The sequence below is a fragment of the Caretta caretta genome, chromosome 6 (genome assembly GCF_965140235.1).
Source record: "Caretta caretta isolate rCarCar2 chromosome 6, rCarCar1.hap1, whole genome shotgun sequence".
Lineage (NCBI taxonomy): Eukaryota > Metazoa > Chordata > Testudines > Cheloniidae > Caretta > Caretta caretta.
In genome coordinates this window covers 99,234,912-99,253,933 of record NC_134211.1, presented here as the reverse complement: position 1 = coordinate 99,253,933, position 19,022 = coordinate 99,234,912, and the positions used below count along the sequence as shown (strand labels likewise).

General features: G+C 44.9%; 2 protein-coding genes across 2 annotated transcripts in view; both read left to right on the top strand.

Annotated features, from left to right (window-relative positions):
• The window catches only part of LOC142072617 (uncharacterized), a 42,218-nt gene extending 35,377 nt beyond the window's left edge, over positions 1 to 6,841 (top strand). The window contains exon 3 of the mRNA XM_075130051.1: positions 6,639 to 6,841. Within this exon, the coding sequence (XP_074986152.1) occupies positions 6,639 to 6,841 (203 nt within the window). The remainder of the gene's footprint in view (positions 1 to 6,638) is intronic.
• The window catches only part of FOXN3 (forkhead box N3), a 308,330-nt gene that overhangs the window by 53,378 nt on the left and 235,930 nt on the right, over positions 1 to 19,022 (top strand). The window lies entirely within an intron of this gene.

The following is a 19,022-nucleotide window of genomic DNA, read 5'->3' as shown; positions in this document are numbered from 1 at the left end:
CACATCCCTCGGCCCATGCTGCTTCCCACAACCCCCATTGGCCTGGAGCGGGGAACCGCGGCCAGTGGGAGCTGCAATCAGCCGAACCTGTGGATGCAGCAGGTAAACAAACCGGCCTGGCCCACCAGGGGGCTTACTCTGGTGTGCCGCATGCCGATCCCTGGTCTAGGTCATTCTGGACCCTATCCCTACCCTCCAGCATATCTACCTTTCCACCCATCTCAGTGTCATCGGCGAACTTGCTGAGGGTGCAATCCATCACATCATCCAGATCATTAATGAAGACATTGAACAAAACCAGCCCCAGGACCGATCCCTGGGGCACTCCGCTTGATGCCAACTGCCAACTAGACATCGAGCCATTGATCACTACTCTTTGAGCCCAATGATCTAGCCAGCTTTCTATCCACTTTAAAGTCCATTCATCCAATCCATACTTTTTAAACTTGCTGGCAAGTATACTGTGGGAGACTGTATCAAAAGCTTTGCTAAAGTCAAGATATATCATGTCCACCACTTTCCCCATATCCACAGAGCCAGTTATCTCATCATAGAAGGCAATCAAGTTAGTCAGGCATGACTTGTCCTTGGTGAATCCATGTTGACTGTTCCTGATCACCTTCCTCTCCTCCAAGTGCTTCAAAATGGATTCCTTGAGGACCTGCTCCATGATTTTTCCAGGGACTGAGGTGAGGCTGACCTTCTTCCCTTTTTTAAAGATAGGCACTATATTTCCTTTTTTCCAATTGTCTGGCATGTCCCCTGCTTGCCATGAGTTTTCAAAAATAATGGCCGATGGCTCTGCAGTCACATCAGTCAACTCCCTCAGCACCCTCAGAGGCATTGCATCCGGCCCTATCGACTTTTGCATATCCAGCTTTTCTAAATAGTCCTTAACCTGTTCTTTCACCACTGAGGGCTGCTCACCTCCTCCCCAGACTGTGCTGCCCAGTGCAGCAGTCTGGGAGCTGATCTTGTCTGTGAAGAATGAGGCAAAAAAAGCATTGAGTGCTTCAGCTTTTTCCACACTGTCTGTCACTAGGTTGCCTCCCCCATTCAGTAAGGGTCCCACACTTTCCCTCACCTTCTACTTGTTGCTAACATACCTGTAGAAACCCTTCTTGTTACCCTTCACATCCCTAGCTGCAACTCCAGTTGTGCTTTGGCCTTCCTGATTATACCCCTGCATGCTTGAGCATTATTTTTATACTTCTCCCCAGTGATCTATCAAATTTCCACTTCTTGTAAGCTTTGTTTTTGTGTTTAAGCTCACTGAAGATTTCTCTGTTAAGCCAGACTGGTTGCCTGCCATATTTGCTATTCTTTCTGCACGTCGGGATGGTTTGTTCCTGTACCCTCAATATGGGTTCTTTAAAATACAGCCAGCTCTCCTGGACTCCTTTCCCCCTCATATTAGCCTCCCAGGGGATCCTGCCCATCAGTTCCCTGAGGGAGTCAAAGTCTGCTTTTCTGAAGTCCAGGGTCGGTATTCTGCTTCTCTCCTTTCTTCCTTTATCAGGATCCTGAACTTGACCATCTCATGGTCTCTGCTGTCCAGGTTGCCACCCACTTCTACTTCCCCTACCAATTCTTCCCTGTTTGTGAGCAGCAGGTCAAAAGGAGCACAGCCCCTAGTTGGTTCCTCCAGCACTTGCACCAGGAAGTTGTCCCCAACACTCTCCAAAACTTCCCGGATTGTCTGTGCACTTCTGTATTGCTCTCCCAGCAGATGTCAGGGTGATTGAAGTCCCCCATGAGAACCAGAGCCTGTGATCTGGAAACTTCTGTTAGTTGTCCAAAGAAAGCCTTGTCTACCTCATCCTCCTGATCTGGTGGTCTATAGCAGACGCCCACCACGACATCACCCTTGTTGCTGTTGCCTCTAAACTTAACCCAAAGACTCTCAACAGGCTTTTCTCCGGTTTCATACTGGAGCTCTGAGCAGTCATACTACTCTCTTACATACAGTGCAATACCTTCAGCTTTTCTCTCCCGCCTGTCCTTCCTGAACAGTTTATACCCATCCATGACAGTGCTCCAGTCATGTGAGTTACCCTACCATGTCTGTGTTGTTCCAATTACATCATAGTTCCTTGACTGTGCCAGGACTTCCAGTTCTTCCTGCTTGTTTCCCAGGCTTCTTGTGTTCGTGTACAGGCACTGGAGATAACTAACCGATTGCCCTACTTTCTCAGTTTGAATCAGGAGGCCTCCCCTGTTGCACCCTCCTCCTTGTGTTTCCTCTCAGTATCCCACTTCCCCACTTACCTCTCGGCTTAGGTCACTGTCCCCCGGCGAACCTAGTTTAAAGCCCTTCTCACTTCTAAGGCTTGGTCTACACTCCAGAGTTAGGTAGAAGTAAGGCAGCTTATGCCGACCTATTTATCTCAGTGTCTACACTACAATGCTGCTTCCACCGAAGTAAGCGGGCCTGCTACACTGACATAATAACTGCACTTCCACCTCCATGTCAATGTAATTAGGGTGACACAGTATCTGTGTAGACACTGCGTTACTTATATCAGCTGTTGGCTGGAGGCCCCCACTTCAGGCTGACAGCCAGAGCCAGAGCTGAAATGTGAAATAATAGCAGCCATGAAACTGACAAGAATGTCAATTTAATTCCTGTTAGGTTCCCTGCTGTGAAATTGAGCCCTGCGCATTGGCTCAGAGCTCCAGCTGTCAGCAATGGGGCTGGGGGGCCCCCAACTTTGAACCTGGCACCCATCTAACAACGGTGGGGGCCAGCTGTGAGTCCCGTGCCTGTAGCTGAGGCTGCCCCAGAGTCCCACAATGCCCCACTTCAGTCGGTGGAAGCACTCCTTGTGAGGATGCACACCACTGACAGAAGAACCAAGTGTGGACATGAACCACTGCTTTAATTACTGTGGTGGCTGTATGCTGACTTAAGTGTAGTGTAGTATAGATCAGTGGTTCTCAAAGACGGTCTGCCGCTTGTTCAGGGAAAGCTCCTGGTGGGCCGGACCAGTTTGTTTACCTGCCGCGTCTGCAGGTTCGGCCAATCGCGGCTCCCACTGGCTGCGGTTCGCTGCTCCAGTCCAATGGGGCTGCGAGAAGGGAAGCCAGCATGTCCCTTGGCCCGCGCTGCTTCCCGCAACCCCCATTGGCCTGGAGCGGTGAACCGCAGCCAGTGGGAGCTGTGATCGGCTGAACCTATGGACGCGGCAGGTAAACAAACTGGTCCGGCCCACCAGGGGCTTTACCTGAACAAGCAGCGGACCAGCTTTGAGAACCACTGGTATAGATAAGCCCTAACTTCTGTAATACATTGTTTAATCCGACTTCCATTGTAAAGTACATTTTATTGTTCTGATATTTTTAGTTGTTGTACCATGGTCAGGGAGGTTCCACAATAAAAATAGCTTCCCTAATATCTTCTGTTCTTTTTCTGTTTGGGACACATAGGGTCATACTTTCTCCAAACTGAAGACAATGGCAAAATTGTCATTGACTTCAGTTTGGAGCAGGATCATAAATTTTCCCCTAAGTTGCTATTGGAACTTGAAATTAACATGGTTTTTTTGTCTGCCAGCAATAATGTCAACATGGCATCCCTTTTTAAAAAATCTAGACCTTATATAAATTGTATCCTTTTTAATAACTAGGTGTCTGAATGGTGATTTAAAAAAAAAATCTGTTTGGATCTAGAGTATGAGTTCTAAGGTGGGTGAAGTTTGAGACCTAAATAAGTTGAAATAAGAATAGAATCCTGCAATTGCATTGTTTGCTTAGCTGGCTCCTTTTGTTTTGCTATAATGTGATCCATGCCTGTGGTTTTTTGCTTGATGATTTTGTAAACTTCTTGCATATCAATTGAGGTTTTGGAGATTTAGGGACACATGTCATTTTAGATGTTCAGATTTAAACACGGGACTATGATTTTGGAGGGATGAGTGTTTTTAAAATACAATTGTGACTTGTGTGTTGTAAACATGGTTTAAAATGGAGTTAAGATTTGAATCTTAACTCATCTGATCAGAGACAATCTTGACTTTCATGGGCAAGCATGAGAAACATTTTTTTAACCACTACCCCATCCTGTAACATATCTAGTTTCTGGTTACATGGTCACATTGCTCTCTGTGCACAATGCTGCTACTGAGCTACTGAGTTTATGTTAGGGTGGGTTAGTGAGATGATTCTCTGGATTCACATAAAACTTAACTGATGCATGATACATCAGAAATGTCTCCCCATGGCTCTCCTCTGGAGGCCAGTTGCTGGTTCCAGTTGAGCCTGGTGAACAGTTTGCATCAATTTACATTTTCAAGGTTCTTCATAAGAAAAGGTGCTAAACTTTTATTTATTTTTTAAATGGCAGCTGAGTTTTCCTTTATATTTCTTGTTCCCTTGAAATAGGGAGCCCAGGGCCTTGGGTTTTGCTGGGCCCAAAAGTAAGACTTCATCCTACTGTATCTACCAGTGGCTTTTCTTTCCTCTTTTTCCCCTTAAAAGATGCAGCTGACACCTCTTGGAAAACATATTCTTCATTTTAAAGGGACATTCTTGGGTCTGTTTATCCTCTACCTTTCAGAAGCCTACAAAGAGCAATGTGGGCAGGGAAAAGAAGGGGTCCATATTTGTGGAAGACTGAGTTCTAGCCCCCAACACAATGTTTCTGGAGGTGGAAGGGGGGCATCGTGGTTTGCATGCACTTGAAAGAAATGGTCCATCCATGCCTATATATATTACACTCTTCAGGTGAGAAACAAGTGACCAGGACCTCTGCCAGGCATATCATCCAAACAGCAGAAACACCTGCGCAAAAGTGCCCTTTAACATGCAATTGGGGCATTGGGTCAGTACTAACTCCGAGAAAAGAGAGCCATCTACTGAATCACTGACCTAGAGATATTCTTGCAGTACCAAAGTATTCAAAAAAAAATTCCCCTGACTACTTTACTACCCCAACCCTGCTTAGCTTTTAATATCTGATGGGATCACAGCACAAGGTGCAATAGCTGCAGGCAAGGTACTGTTATGACAGATATATTACTGTAATAAAATTACAAATTTATTGCACTCAGGAATCTAAGTATGTGCCCATAACTTTCAGTTCTGCATATTGTCCCAGTTAGCTGGTATATAAACTAAAATGAACTTCAGGATAAATTGATTACACTCCATTTACTATGCTGCTCCTTCCTATGGCTTTCAATCCTGGCTTCCTACGGCATTGTGAATAGTTGATAGGAACTATAGACACAAATGGAGATTTTTGTGTGGCTTTCAACAATATTGTACCTGTCAGCACCAACTCAAAAAGGCGTAATTTGTCATATCCAGAGCCAAATCTTGGGCCCATGTTGGTCCTTTACTGCCTCAAAAATTGATTGTATGCTGGGCCAAGTAATTCTGAAAAAGGGTGTGCCCGATAAAGAGGTGTGGGGAGCAATGGGAACAGGCATTTTCTCCATGAGGTGAAGAGCTGTTTGGGAGGATGGAGGTGCCAGGGTCAAAAGTTCACATATAGATCATGATGTAAGGATCCAAGGGTGCATGGCTAGAACCTAGGACTGTGGGGGCCCTGGCTCACTGACGTTCCCTGGGCTCCCTCAGACGAGATGGGTGAAGCAGCATCTCACTGGAAAGTCAGTTCCCACAGGAAGTTCTATTGACGTACCTAAGGCCTGCAGCTACCTGACTGGTGCACACCTGGTACCTAAGCTAGGAAGTGAGCTGGGTGGACTGTGTGAGGAACCATGCAGACTTCTTGCTGCTGCTATATTGGATCCTGCTCTTGCCTGCTTCCTGCTGCAAACCTGATCCAACCCTGTTCCTGATTCCTGCTCTGTTCCTGACCTGCTCCTGCTCTGTTCCTGATCCTTGCCTCTCCCTAGTTGCTGCCCATTCACCTTGCTCCTGACTATTGGCTACCAATCCTGGCTCTGGCTCTGGCATTTGGTATCTGACCCTGGTTCTAATCCTCGGCTTTGATTCCTGGTCTGGACTCTGGCTCAGCCCCAAGGCTTTGGTACTTAGCAGTTGACTCCAGCTCTGACCCCTGCCTCTGTTCCCTAATTTGGATGCCGGCTGTGCTCACCAGACCTCAACTCCTACATCCCTGGTTCCTAACACAATCCTTCTCTCTCCACACATGATGTGTCCCCTGAGGTTAATACTTCACTAGGCCTTTAGTAATCTCGTCACAGCAGCCACAGGGGAGAGAGAAATTCTTTGGCAACCTCCGTCTATCAGAAGAATTCCACTAGGCTGACGTTGTTCCCCTAACATCATCCCCCAAAACTCAGGTGGGATGGAGTCATGGTCTCTGCCCATGGTCAGGGGAGTTGCTGAATGGCTATGAGGTGTAGGTGTGTGTGGAACCTTGCTGGGCCGTGCAGTTCCATCCAGTTTTGGATTTCAGAGACTAGAGGCTGGGAGCAATGGCTTCATCCTTTCAATCACCTAGGCCCAGATTCTCAGAGGTATTTAGGTTCCTAGTTTCAATTGATTTCAGTGGAAGTTAGGAGCCATCTTTGAGGATCTGGGCCCTAGTACCCATACAGGTTCTAGGAGGGGTCTATGCTCTCCACTGCAGATCTGGCCAGTGCAGGATATAAGGGGGGTTGGGGGAGAGATTGTTCTGCTTCTTAACCCCAACTGCACCCACACAGGAGATCAACCACAGGTGAAGAACACGGAGCACACCGTCATCACTTCGAGAACCAGAACCACACTGGAGAGGACCCTGAAGGATGCCATCTGCTGCCAATATGTGGAAAACCTGAAACGGAAGCCGGACCAGGGCAAGGTCTTTGAGGTGAGATGCAAGTGGAACACCAGCAACCACTTCCTCCCTGGGGGCAGCTTCACCTAATTTGCTGACTGGAGGTTCATCCACTGGGCCCAGCTCAACTGCGTCCCACTGAACGGAGCCATCCGCCACCAGAATCAGGACAAGCAATGCAGGAAGTGCAGCTATGCCAACGATACACTACCCCATGTCTTGTGTAGCTGCAAGCCGCGACAGAATGCCATCCAAGATTGCCTGGTCAGAGCCATCCCGCCACCTGTGGAGAAGGTTCCCTGGAACAGACAGCCAACTGCGACCAGACATTGTCATCACCAGTGAGGACCGAAAGAAGATCATCATGGTGGACGTCACAGTGCCCTTCGAGAACAGGACCCCAGCTTTCCATGATGCCCGATCTCGAAAGCTGGAGAAATATGCCCTTCTGGCCGACACCCTGAGAGCTAGGGGCTATGAGGTCCAAACGCACATGCTGATCGTCGGAGCCCTGGGCGCATGGGACCCCAGTAACGAGCAAGTGCTGAGAGAATGTGGAGTCGGTCAACGCTATGCTCGGTGATGAGGCAATTCATGGTGTCGGACGCCATCAGGTGGTCAAGGGACATCTCCATAGAACACATCACCGGACATCGGCAATATCAGAGGGATGAGCGTGAGTGCCGATGACAAGTACAGTCGGGAAAGTAACTCAAATACTTTGCTAATGGACTGTTTTTTCTCTAAATGGAAACCTGTCCGAAATTCTCAGTTACTGAGGGACACTGATTTATTTTGCTTTCTGCCACCAACTCTCTGTATAACTTTTTTCATGAGTAATGTACCTGAATGCATGGATGCTAAATATCTAAACTGTATTCTTAAATTCATTCACCTACGTTTGGGTTAATGCTGATTATGCACTCTATGTATCTTACTACTTTAAAAACAAACTTTGTATTTGTGAATAATCTAAGCTCTATACCCCGATGTACAAACACTCTTTTCTCAACCTATGTATTATATAATTTTAACATTAGAGAGGCAGCGTGGGTGAAGTAATAACTTTTATTGGACCAACTTCTGGTGAGGAGAGAGACAAGCCTTCTAGTTTACACAGCCTCTTCTTCAGATCTAGGAAAAGTACTAAGAGTGTCACAGCTAAATACATGGTGGAACAGATTGTTTAGGATAAGTAGTTAACACACATTTCAAGGGACCATTCAAGCAGAAGTGGCATAGGCGCTGACTCCATAGGTGCTCCGGGACTGAAGCACCCATGGGGAAAAACTAGCGGGTGCGCCGCACCCACCAGCAGCCAAGCTCCCCCCTCCTCGCCTCCTTCTCCCTGCCCCCAGCACACTGCGTCCCCGCTCCTCCCACTCCCTCCCAGCGCTTCCTGCCCCCCGCTGCCTAACATCTGTTTGGCGGCACTTAGGACTTTCGGGGAGGGAGGGGGAGGAGCGAGGACACGGCGCGCTCAGGGGAGGAGGCGGAGAAGAGGCGGGGCAGGGGTGGGGATTTGGGGGAAGGGGGTGGAATGGGGGCGGGAAGGGGTGAGGACTTTGCGGAAGGGGTGGAATGGGGGCAGGGCGAGGGCAGTGCAGGGGCTGGAAGAGGCAGGGCAGAGGCAGGTGGGGGGGGGTCGAGCACCCACCGGGAGGGTCTATTAACACCCCTCCCGTCATAAGGAAGAAAGTAAGGGGGGAAGCACTGGGAGTGGGAATTGCTAGTGCACTATAGATTAAATTCATAATGTTGATAGACACTGAAAATCATGGACTGACCACAGACACTGGATTACAACAATCTATAACCCACTAACAACACCGCAGCTGCTTTCTCCCCACCCCATTCCTTTCCTCCCTGTGACTGGAGGGTGTTAATAGGCCACTTCTACTTGAATGGTCCCTTGGAATACGTGTTAACTACTTATGCTAAATCATCTGTTCCATCTTGTATTTAGCTGTGACACTTTGAGTAAATTTCCCAGACCTAGAATCATAGCATCATAGAAGATTAGGGTTGGAAGAGACCTCAGAAAGTCATCCAGTCCAACCCCTTGCTCAAAGCAGACCAACCCCAACTAAATCATCCCAGCCAAGGCTTTGTCAAGCTCGGCCTTAAAAACCCCTCAGGATGGAGATTTCACCACCTCCCTAGGTAACTCATTCCAGTGCTTCACCACTCTTCTAGTGTAATCATTTTTCCTAATATCCAACCTAGACCTCCCCCACTGCAACTTGAGACCATTGCTCCTTGTTCTGTCATCTGCCACCACTGAGAAAAGCCTAACTCCATCCTCTTTGGAACCCCCCTTCAGGTATTTGAAGGCTGCTATCAAATCCCTCCTCACTCTTCTCTTCTGTAGACTAAATAATCCCAGTTCCCTCAGCCTCTCGTCATAAATTATGTGCTCCAGCCCCCTATTCATTTTTGTTGTCCTCCGCTGGACTCTCTCCAATTTGTCCACATCTTTCTGTAGTGGAGGGCCCAAAATGGGACACAATATGACAGATGTGGCCTCACCAGTGCTGAATAGAGGGGAATAATCACTTCCCCCGATCTGCTGGCAATGCTCCTACTAACGCAGTCCAATATGTCGTTAGCCTTCTTGACAACAAGGGCACACTATACACTCATTGCCAGCTTCTCGTCCACTGTAATCCCCAGGTCCTTTTCTGCAGAACTGCTGCTTAGCCAGTTGGTCTCAGCCTGTAGCAGTGCACGGGATTCTTCCATCCTAAGTGCAGGACTCTGCACTTGTCCGTTTTGAACCTCTTCAGATTTCTTTTTGCCCAATCCTCTAATTTCTCTGGACCCTATCCCTACCCTCCTGCGTATTTGCCTCTCCCCCCAGCTTAGTGTCATCCGTGAACTTGCTGAGAGTGCAAGCCATACCATATCCAGATCATTAATGAAGACGTTGAACAAAACCGGCTGCAGAACCCGCTGCCAACTAGACATCAAGCCATTGATCACTACCTGTTGGGCCCGACGATCTAGCCAGCTTTCTATACACCTTGTAGTCCATTCATCCAATCCATTCTTCTTTAACTTGCTGGCAAGAATACTGTTGGAGACTGTATCAAAAGCTTTGCTAAAGTCAAGGTATATCACGTCCCCTGCTTTCCCCATATCCACAGAGCCAGTTATCTCATCATAGAAGGCATTCAGGTTGGTCAGGCATGACTTGCCCTTGGATTCCAAAAGCTTGTCTCTCACCAACAGAATCTGGTCCAATAAAAGATATTACCTCACCCACCTTGTCTCTCTAATATCCTGTGACTGACCTGGCTACAATTACACTGCATACAACAATGGATGGAATATGTCTTTTTATTTTGCATTTTTGGAATGTGTAATTGTTCACAATGGGTCTCTTTCACATTCTGAAAATCGTGTCGCAATTTCAACTTGAATTGCTTTCACGGAGGCTTCTGTTTAGATGATGAGTGCACCTGCTCTGGAGTCCCAGTGGCAATTGGGCTGTAACTGTTATGATCTTTTAAATACACTTAGGGTACCTGGAGCAATAAGAATTGATGATGGCACAATCTGGCATCACAGTGCCAGTTTTGTATTGTCTCAAAGCTGAGTTTTTTGGTTTTAATTACATTGTTTTGCCATTCATGAAGATTATGAATATTTGAACACATGGTAGAATTTGGACATATTTAATTAAATAAGGAACTTTGGTCATCTTGTGATTCTTAAGGTCCAACTCCTGTACTCCTTTTTCAGTTTTCACTATGTCAAACTACTGTTGAATTCAATGGAAGTCTTGCCAGAACCAGGACTGGAGAATTTGGCTCTGCCTAAATAAAGGAGAAGATCATTTGACCAGTGCTATTCATTTGTACACCAGCTCAGTCTCCTATTAAAAAGATATTAAATAAAAAGATTTTTTTTTAAATCTCTCCCAACCTGTCCTTGACCTAAGCAAATTTTTTTATCCAGGAGTTGGCCCACCAAATTAAAGGAGTTTCCTCTGGCTCATATGTTATCTGGAGCTTCTTACTGTCGATGTAATGAATAGATCAATTTAAACTTAAAAAAAAAGATTTCTTTCCTGCCTTAATTTTCTGCTGTAAGAAAAATAAATAAATAAAAAAACTCCCAGGCATATCCCTCAGTTCATTTTACTTACCAGACTTGTACTGGTACCGGGTGGGTAACCTACAGATGGAGCTCAGACTAAAAATTCTTGGAAAGTGTGAGTTGAATATGTGAAAATGAACCAAAATTAACCACAGTTCAATTTACTATGAATCATCTTTTGGAGGTTTAATTGGACTCAAATGATTTGGCATTGTTGTTGTATCTGAGCTAGAATTGCTGGGAAATTAGAAACAAGTTGTTGCTGTCTAGGCAGGCAATGCAGCACCAGACAGAGAGCAGGAAAAGCTTGTGGTAGAAGAGGAGGCATGAGGACAAGCCTGACAGCACTTCCTGAAAGCTGCTTGAGATCTGAGTATCAGAGGGGTAGCCGTGTTCGTCTGGATCCGTAAAAGAGGCAAAGAGTCCTGTGGCACCTTATAGACTAGCAGATGTATTGGAGCATAAGCTTTCGTGGGTGAATACCCACTTCGTCGGATGCTTGAGATCTGAGGGCACTCAGCATCTCCACTGGGGTGTTCAGCACCCTGTAGGCCCTGCCCCTGGGTTTCAGGAATGCCATTGATGGATGCTGAGTTCATTAGTGCTGGGCTTCATTCCATTTCTATGGCTTGTGCCAGTATCAAAAGATCCATAGGTGGTTAAAATGACCACAAAGAGGTGGAAGGCCTGGATTCTCATTTACTCTCCTCTAAGGTCGTTTCATGTGGTTCTGCCAGTGTAAAGAGGCCTGAAAGTGGGAGTACTGGGAACAGGTTTAAAGGAACATAAAGGTAAATGAGAATCAGCATCAGAATCTCTCCTTTCTGACAGGAATCGGTCAGCCCCAATGGGAACCATCAACATTTAGAACATACTTCAGAAGCCCCTTACATGCTTTCCTCACAAGAATAGTCTCATAGTCTTCAATCAGTGGGAATACTTGCCTGAGCGAGGCAAGAGGGATGTGGCCCCATGTGAGAGGGAGAGTTAAAATTATTTATTTGATTTGATTTTTATAGACTGGTGCACTGAGAGCCCTAAACACTGTACTGCACTATAGCCGAAAGAGATGGAAAATGGACACTGCCTTTTCTAGAGCCAGAATCATCATTATATAATGAGATTCTTTGGATTATGTTATCTTGATGCAAGGAGCTTTACGTAAGTGACTCTTATTAATGCCAATGGGAATTACTCAGAGAGATACAAATGCATCACAATAAGAATATGAGTCTTGGCATTTCACTATTAATATTTTAAGAACTGGCAAACAGATTCTCTCCTTCTTTAAGTCATGGAATCATAATCTAGGAATATTTTGAAAGAAAATCTGTGTTATTTTAGTATGCTAAGAGGTTATGGGAAGGTGAACTTTTCATATTCATAGGTTCAAAAATAAATGAGTTTTCATATTTATATGGTACATTAACATCTATTTATCAGATCACAACTACAAAGACTTAACTGTCTGCTGACTATTAATAGATGCTGGGCCACATTCTGCATTTGGGTGCACCTATGTATCCCTGTTGCGCTGTGCAACACCAATGCTTCATTCGTATTTGGCAGCTACCAGATGACAGCAGATTTTGGATTATATTCAGCCCTGTTACATCCATTAATAATAGGCAGGAAGATGCAGAACTGAGATCAGAATTTGGCCAGTTGAGTTTTTAGACTAGAGCAAATAACTCAAATAGTTTTTTACTCTTGTAATGGCCACTGAAGTGGATAAAAAGGACCATATATTTTTGTGAATTATGATGGGAGGCAAACATTGCCCTTTTCTTGTTTCTGGGTCAACCTCCTTTCCTGTATTCAATTTGGATTTGGAAGATTTGGAGCTGGTCTCTGCAAATTTTTGTTTTTGCCTAAAAACTTTTTGACAGATTGCTAAAGTTTTTGCAAAGTTTGAACATTAGAGTCCGTGTTTCAGCAGCATGTATATTTTAGCTTCATATTTTGCTTTTAGTCTCATGTGCACAGGAGGGTGTTAGTGGTTGGTGGCTATTAATTCACACTTTAGATTTTGCATTCCCCTGAATGTTATTGCTTATGCTCTGAAAACAGTAGCAGCACTGTTTATCTGGTTATTGTAATTAGTTATTATTCATACATTACTGTAACGTCTAGGCTAATTATAATTATTTCTGATGGGAAGATTCCGTATCACATTTCCTTAATCCATTAGGCTTGTCCTGTCTTGCACCAAATATTGCTACCCAAGCTTGCATTCCATTTCTGCCTCCCTATATTGGGTTCAGGTGGCTAGGCTGTTAAATTATCTGCCCTACACCATGTGACTGCTTCTCTGCCACCCTGACAGATTCTATTTTATCATCATCATGACTGATTTCATTTTTAAAGAGAGCCCATCCCTGTGATGTATCTGACTGTCATTTAGTTAGGATTAAAAAAGATTTAAATCCATTAAAAGAGAGGAACAAAACTCTTTACCCCTCTGTCTCACAAATCTGAACTGCTTGCTTTGGAAGAACCAGAGCGTGATGACACAATTCCTAGGTCATGCAGCCCAGCAATCCCGCTCGCCCAGAAGAAGGCTTGCTGGAAAAGGTAACTCTTGCTTCTAGCCCCCAAGGTGGTAATTATTGTGTTTAACTTGATCTCTGGTGACAGAGAATTCCAAAGCTATCGGTGCCTTGCTGAGAAGTCCCTGGCCTCAGATCAGTGAGAATAGATCTAAGATCTGTCAGTCTTAGTACCCCCATTAAATGCCTTTGCCAATCCTTCAGATATGTTGGCTCAAGCCCAATTAGGGATTTGAAGAACAAGGCCAGATCCTTGAAGTTTATCACTTACTAGATGGGTAGTCAGTGCAGAGAACTGGTATGATGTAATCCCCAAAATGTGTTCCCTTTAACACACAGGCTATAGCATATTATACCAACTGTAATTTCTAGATCGCCTTCAGGGGCAGCCTCGGGTAAAATGGTATTGCAGTAATCCATTCTAGAGGTGACCCAAGTGTTCAGTGGAGTGGCCATGGTTGTACACTTCTTCCCATCTGTGTTCAGTGGAGGCACCGTGTTACATTAGTTCTCTAACTTTACCAGAGGATATGTTAGTACAGTATCCCATCAGAGATAAAAGAACCACTGAATAAGTATCCTCTCTGATGATTTGTATGTTGAGCAGATAAGGATTTCACTCTGAGACTCCTGTCTGTAGCTACCAAAGAGAGTTGATAATTTACTGTCCAAGCATGTGATTTTTGTTTATGCATTACAGCATTCCAACTTTCTGCTGTATTTTACCTGCTGCATGGGAAATTACACTAGAAATAAAGTACATAGTGTGACAAGGTCGGGCCAGATGGCTACAGAAGAGTATTAGAAGGCAGATATATTAGCCCCAGGTTAAGTAGGTCCCTTTTCCCTGGGTAAGGTAACAGGAAAGGTTCCAGAACAATCAGGAACCTTCTGGAGACAATTAAGATGACAGGCTGATTAGAATACCTGCAGCCAATCAAGAAGCTGCTAGAATCAATTAAGGCAGGTTAATCGGGGCACCTGGGTTTAAAAAGGAGCTCACTTCAGTGTGTGGTGCGCGTGTAAGGAGCTGGGGGCAAAAGGTGCTAGGAGCTGAGAGTGAGAACGCATACTGTTGGAGGACTGAGGTGTACAAGCATGATCAGACACCAGGAGGAAGGTCCTATGGTGAGGATAAAGAAGGTGTGGGGAGGAGGCCATGGGGAAGTAGCCCAGGGAGTTGTAGCTGTCACACAGCTGTTCCACGAGGCACTCTAGACAGCTGCATTCCACAGGGCCCTGGGCTGGAACCCGGAGTAGAGGGCGGGCCCGGGTTCCCCCCAAACCTCCCAACTCCTGGTCAGACACAGGAGGAGTTGACCCGGACTGTGGGTTCACGAAAACGGCCAAACTAAGAGCTGCCGTGAAGCTCCGAGCTGAGCAAATCCGCCAATAAGTGCAAGACCCACCAAGGTAGAGGAGGAACTTTGTCACAGTAGCTAGAATGACAGTTACATAGGTTACTTTTAAAGTCAGCAAATAATAAGGAAATGAAAAACCTCGAGCCAGGCAGTTCCAATTGCTTTGATGATTAGTAATTTTAGTGGGCATAAAGGAAGTGTGGATGATGCAGTCAGAACTACAGCACCTCACAGTGGAATCTGGTAAATGTGGTTTGGAGCATTGGTTTCCATTTTTTTACAATATATTTAGTAGCTCAAAGCAGTTGAACATACCAGTGATTCTGTGTCAGTGTGAGAGTGTGTACAATGTTTCTAGAGTTATTGACTTGTCCAAGTAAGTTTACTTGAGTTTATTCTAAGTGCACAGATGCCACCTTTTTCACAGCTGCCTAAGCCAACGGCAACAGGACAGTCATCAGCGGTGCGAGTAAATTAACTCATCTGGGTTTTGAACAAGTGATTTGGACAAAAAAGGAAAACATGCTGAAGTGCATTTATCTTAATTTGATTGAAATAAGTGGCTGACTTAGTTACTCACATGGCCACTATGTGTCTCTTAGTGTCTTCAGATCAAGAGTGGATGTCTTTTTGGAAGATGTGCTTTAGTCAAACCCAAGTTACTGGGCTCAGTACAGGAGTAGGAGTAACTGAATGAAATTCTACAGCCTATGTTATGTAAGAGGTCAGACTAGAGATCTAATGGTCCCTTCTGAGCTTAAAATCTATAAAAAGAGAATAAAAGGAGTCAGTGATTGTGCTCCTTTTTTGCTTCTTCATTATGCATAAAGAAGGCCTAACAAATTTTTTATTTTGTTTTTTCAAAAAAAGAAATGTTTTGCTTGGTTTTGGCTTTTTCCCCCTGCAAAAATATCAAGTCTTGTCTTCCCTGTTTTTGTTGGAGGACTTCATGGTGACTCACAGGCAGATTGCGAGCTTTCTCAGCCCACAGCCGAAGGGAAAGGTGTTAAATATTTAATAAAGAGACAGCTTTTCTCCCAAGTGTTTTGGTTTAAATAGGTGTTAACAAAAAACAAAACACAAAAAAATGTAGCAGTCTGACTAAAAATCACTTTCCTCTCCAAGTAATCAGGCTTCCCTGGTATGGGTTCTCTGGTGGCTAGCAACCTTTACCCATGGCTGCTATCACTAGTTCAACTGACCTGAAGGTAGCATTAGAGGGAACCTAGTCTAAACAAGCTTCCTGAGGCTGTACCCATTTTTACCACTGTGTCAGGTTGACTTGATTTTATCAGGTTTAACTAACATGGTGGTGGAAACAGGTCTGCCCCACAAGATTAATCTACATTAGAGTTCTGGTCTGGTGCTAAGACTTGTTGAGCAGAACTGGTGATAACACGAGAGGAAATTCTTTGTTAATTTCCCCAGTGTAGACGTGGCCATAGAGGTTTACAGTGTAGGCAAGATCTGAACTCTCTTCTCATACTCACTCTCAAAACCGTTTTAGGATGTATTTTATTTATATACATGAGAAAGAAGCAAATAGTGCACATACCCACTTCCCTTCCCTTTTCAGGTTATATTTAAAAAATACACTTGACAGAATTATAAATGGTGTTTTTGTTGTAACCAATATTCAACACCAAGAAGAACCAACCGTTAGATAAAATGTAATTAATACTGTGCATAATATAAGCAATAATGTGCCTCAGCATCACTAGTGGATTTGAAATACACAACCCTGGTATCTCTCTTCTGTTGAGGCAGCAACTCCTCAACTTCTTGCACCTGCAGAGAGGAAAGCAAAGTAACAGTTGAGTGCCAAATCAATCGGAAATGGTCACACAACAAAAAGAGACAGGATGTTTCAGTCTTTCACTACAAAGTGTACGGAAACATGAATACTTGCTGGGCAACTGTAGTTAGTGATCCAGGATTAAGACTGTCTCAGTACTGAGCAGCTGGGTGATGAGAAGTATCTTATGTCCACTGCAGCTGGGAGCAACCCGTCCAGTCCACATAGACAGACTCTTGCTAGTTCATTTCAAGCTAGCCTGCAGCATTGTGAACGTTGCAGCCCGGACGGAGGCTCAGGCTGGCCACCCGAGCTCAGACCCCGGGTGGGTCGATTGGCCTTGAGAACCCAAGCTGCCACTTGAGCTACAATGTCCGTGTTACTATTTGTAGTGTACTAGCTTGAGCTGAGCTAGCATGATTCTGTTTGCCCGGGCTGGAAGGCAAACTCCCAGCGGCAGTGTAGACGTTCCTTTAGTGCCTCTCAGTCATGACATGGAGGCCCAGATCCTCTAAGACAGTGGTTTTCAATCGTTTTTCATTTGTGGACCCTGACAAAATTCTAACTTTCCCTTTGGAAATATAAGGCATAGACCACAGGTTGAAAACCACTGCTCTAAGGTATTTAGGTGCCTGATTCCCACTGGGGAGTTTGTGTGTGTATAATAAGGCCTGTGCCTTAGAGGATCTGGGTCCTAGTGCCATCCCAACATGTCAGATTTCTTTTTTTTTTTTTTTTGGCTTCTTCTGAAGGGGACTGGAAAGAGGAAGAAAAAGAGACTCAAATACAGGTACATTGGTATCTGTGTCATGCAGACACTGTAGGTCAGGTTTTCCCCCCACTGTTTTATTCCAGATATGTATGCATTGAAAGTCCAGAAGTGCTTAACTCTGTGGAATTTAAAATCCTTTGGTGAGACAGCCTACAGAATGAACATTCTCCTGAAGAATTTTATAAACTGTGCAGTCTCTTCCTCTTGCAGAGTTTATAAAAACTGTACATTTGAGGCCCAACTCTTATGGAAAAGTCCTATTGAATTTAAAAGAAAGTGATCTTTCTATAGACTGGTTGACCCATCCTTTGAGAAGTGCTTCCTTCCCCCCATAGACTCTTTAAAGTTATGATGCTGGAAGTTCTGTGCTGGCCAGTGTTGAGTAAGGGGAGAGCTAGACTGTCACAGATCTCCTAACCCCCTATTAGTTGAAAGAGAAGAGGGCTACCCCATCAGGCTATGTTACTGTATATAGGACCTTAGTGGAATTAGATGACTTTTTATAGAGTCACAAAATCCTGCTTGTAGCTGTCCATCGCATGCCAGAATTTGTGGGGATATTTCAGTCCAGATCTTTGTCCCTTGTTTTTGGGAGGAAGGAAGGTCCAATGGTTAGGTGCTCAGCTGAGACATAGAAGACCTGCGCTTAATTCCCTGCTCTGCCACAGACTTCTGCTGTGGCCTTGGGCAGCTCACTTAGTCTCTCTGTGCTTCAATTCCCTATCTGTAAAATGGTGAGTTCTCCTTACCTCACAGGGTTTTGGGGAGGCTCTCAGATACTGTGGTGATGGGAACCATACAAGTACCTAAAACATGTACTTTGAAATAGCAGAGAATTTGTACTGGCATCATGGAAGATGTAAGAAGCTTTTACCAAGGTGCACCCTAGTGAAAAGATGAATGAACTGTTTGAGAACTCAAAATACAATGTCTCATTTGAAGAAACTGACAGGAGCAGTCACCAGTCTGCCTCTGAGCAGATTGATAGACATGACTGCCTCATTCACTATCAATTGACCAAATTTCCTAATACTCCAATGTCAGTTTCTTTGATGAAAGGCTGGTTCAAATACCAAACTGTTGAGTACTGGGGATAAGGGATTAGATTTATAGTGTAATCTTCTACTAACATCCCTCTTGATCCAGAGACCAGGCTTTAAAATGTGTTCTTTCTTACCTTAAGACTGCAATGTCAAGGAGAGCAGACAAATGCCTCTCACCCACCTTTTGCGGCAGTGATCCTGTTACTGGCCCAGTGTTGTTAGTTCTGGGTAGGGTAGTTAAACACTTAAAGGGGCAATTGGACTTTCACAGCTGTATCTGATTTAAAAGATTTGTGTTCAGTTGGGCCCCTCTTACTAAGCCATCAAAACTCAGGACCCAAATGTCCTTCTTCCCCTGATTAGAAAATCGAGGGGAAGGGACTAACAGAGAGGAAATCTCTCCAATTGTTTTTCAGAATTCTTGAGATCCACATGGAATTTGTGACATCAGTGGGAAGCAGGCCATCTACGCAAAGGCCCAATGCTTCTATACATACTCTGCCTTATGCCTCCCTGGCACTGCAGCTGCCAGGACTTCTGCAGATCATGGCGATCCCCAGCACTCTTCTTAAAGGAAAATTCTCAATGCAGAGGGGGATGGGAGAAGGGGCTCAGAAGTGCAGTACAGCCTCAGACTGTGTGTCATTTCC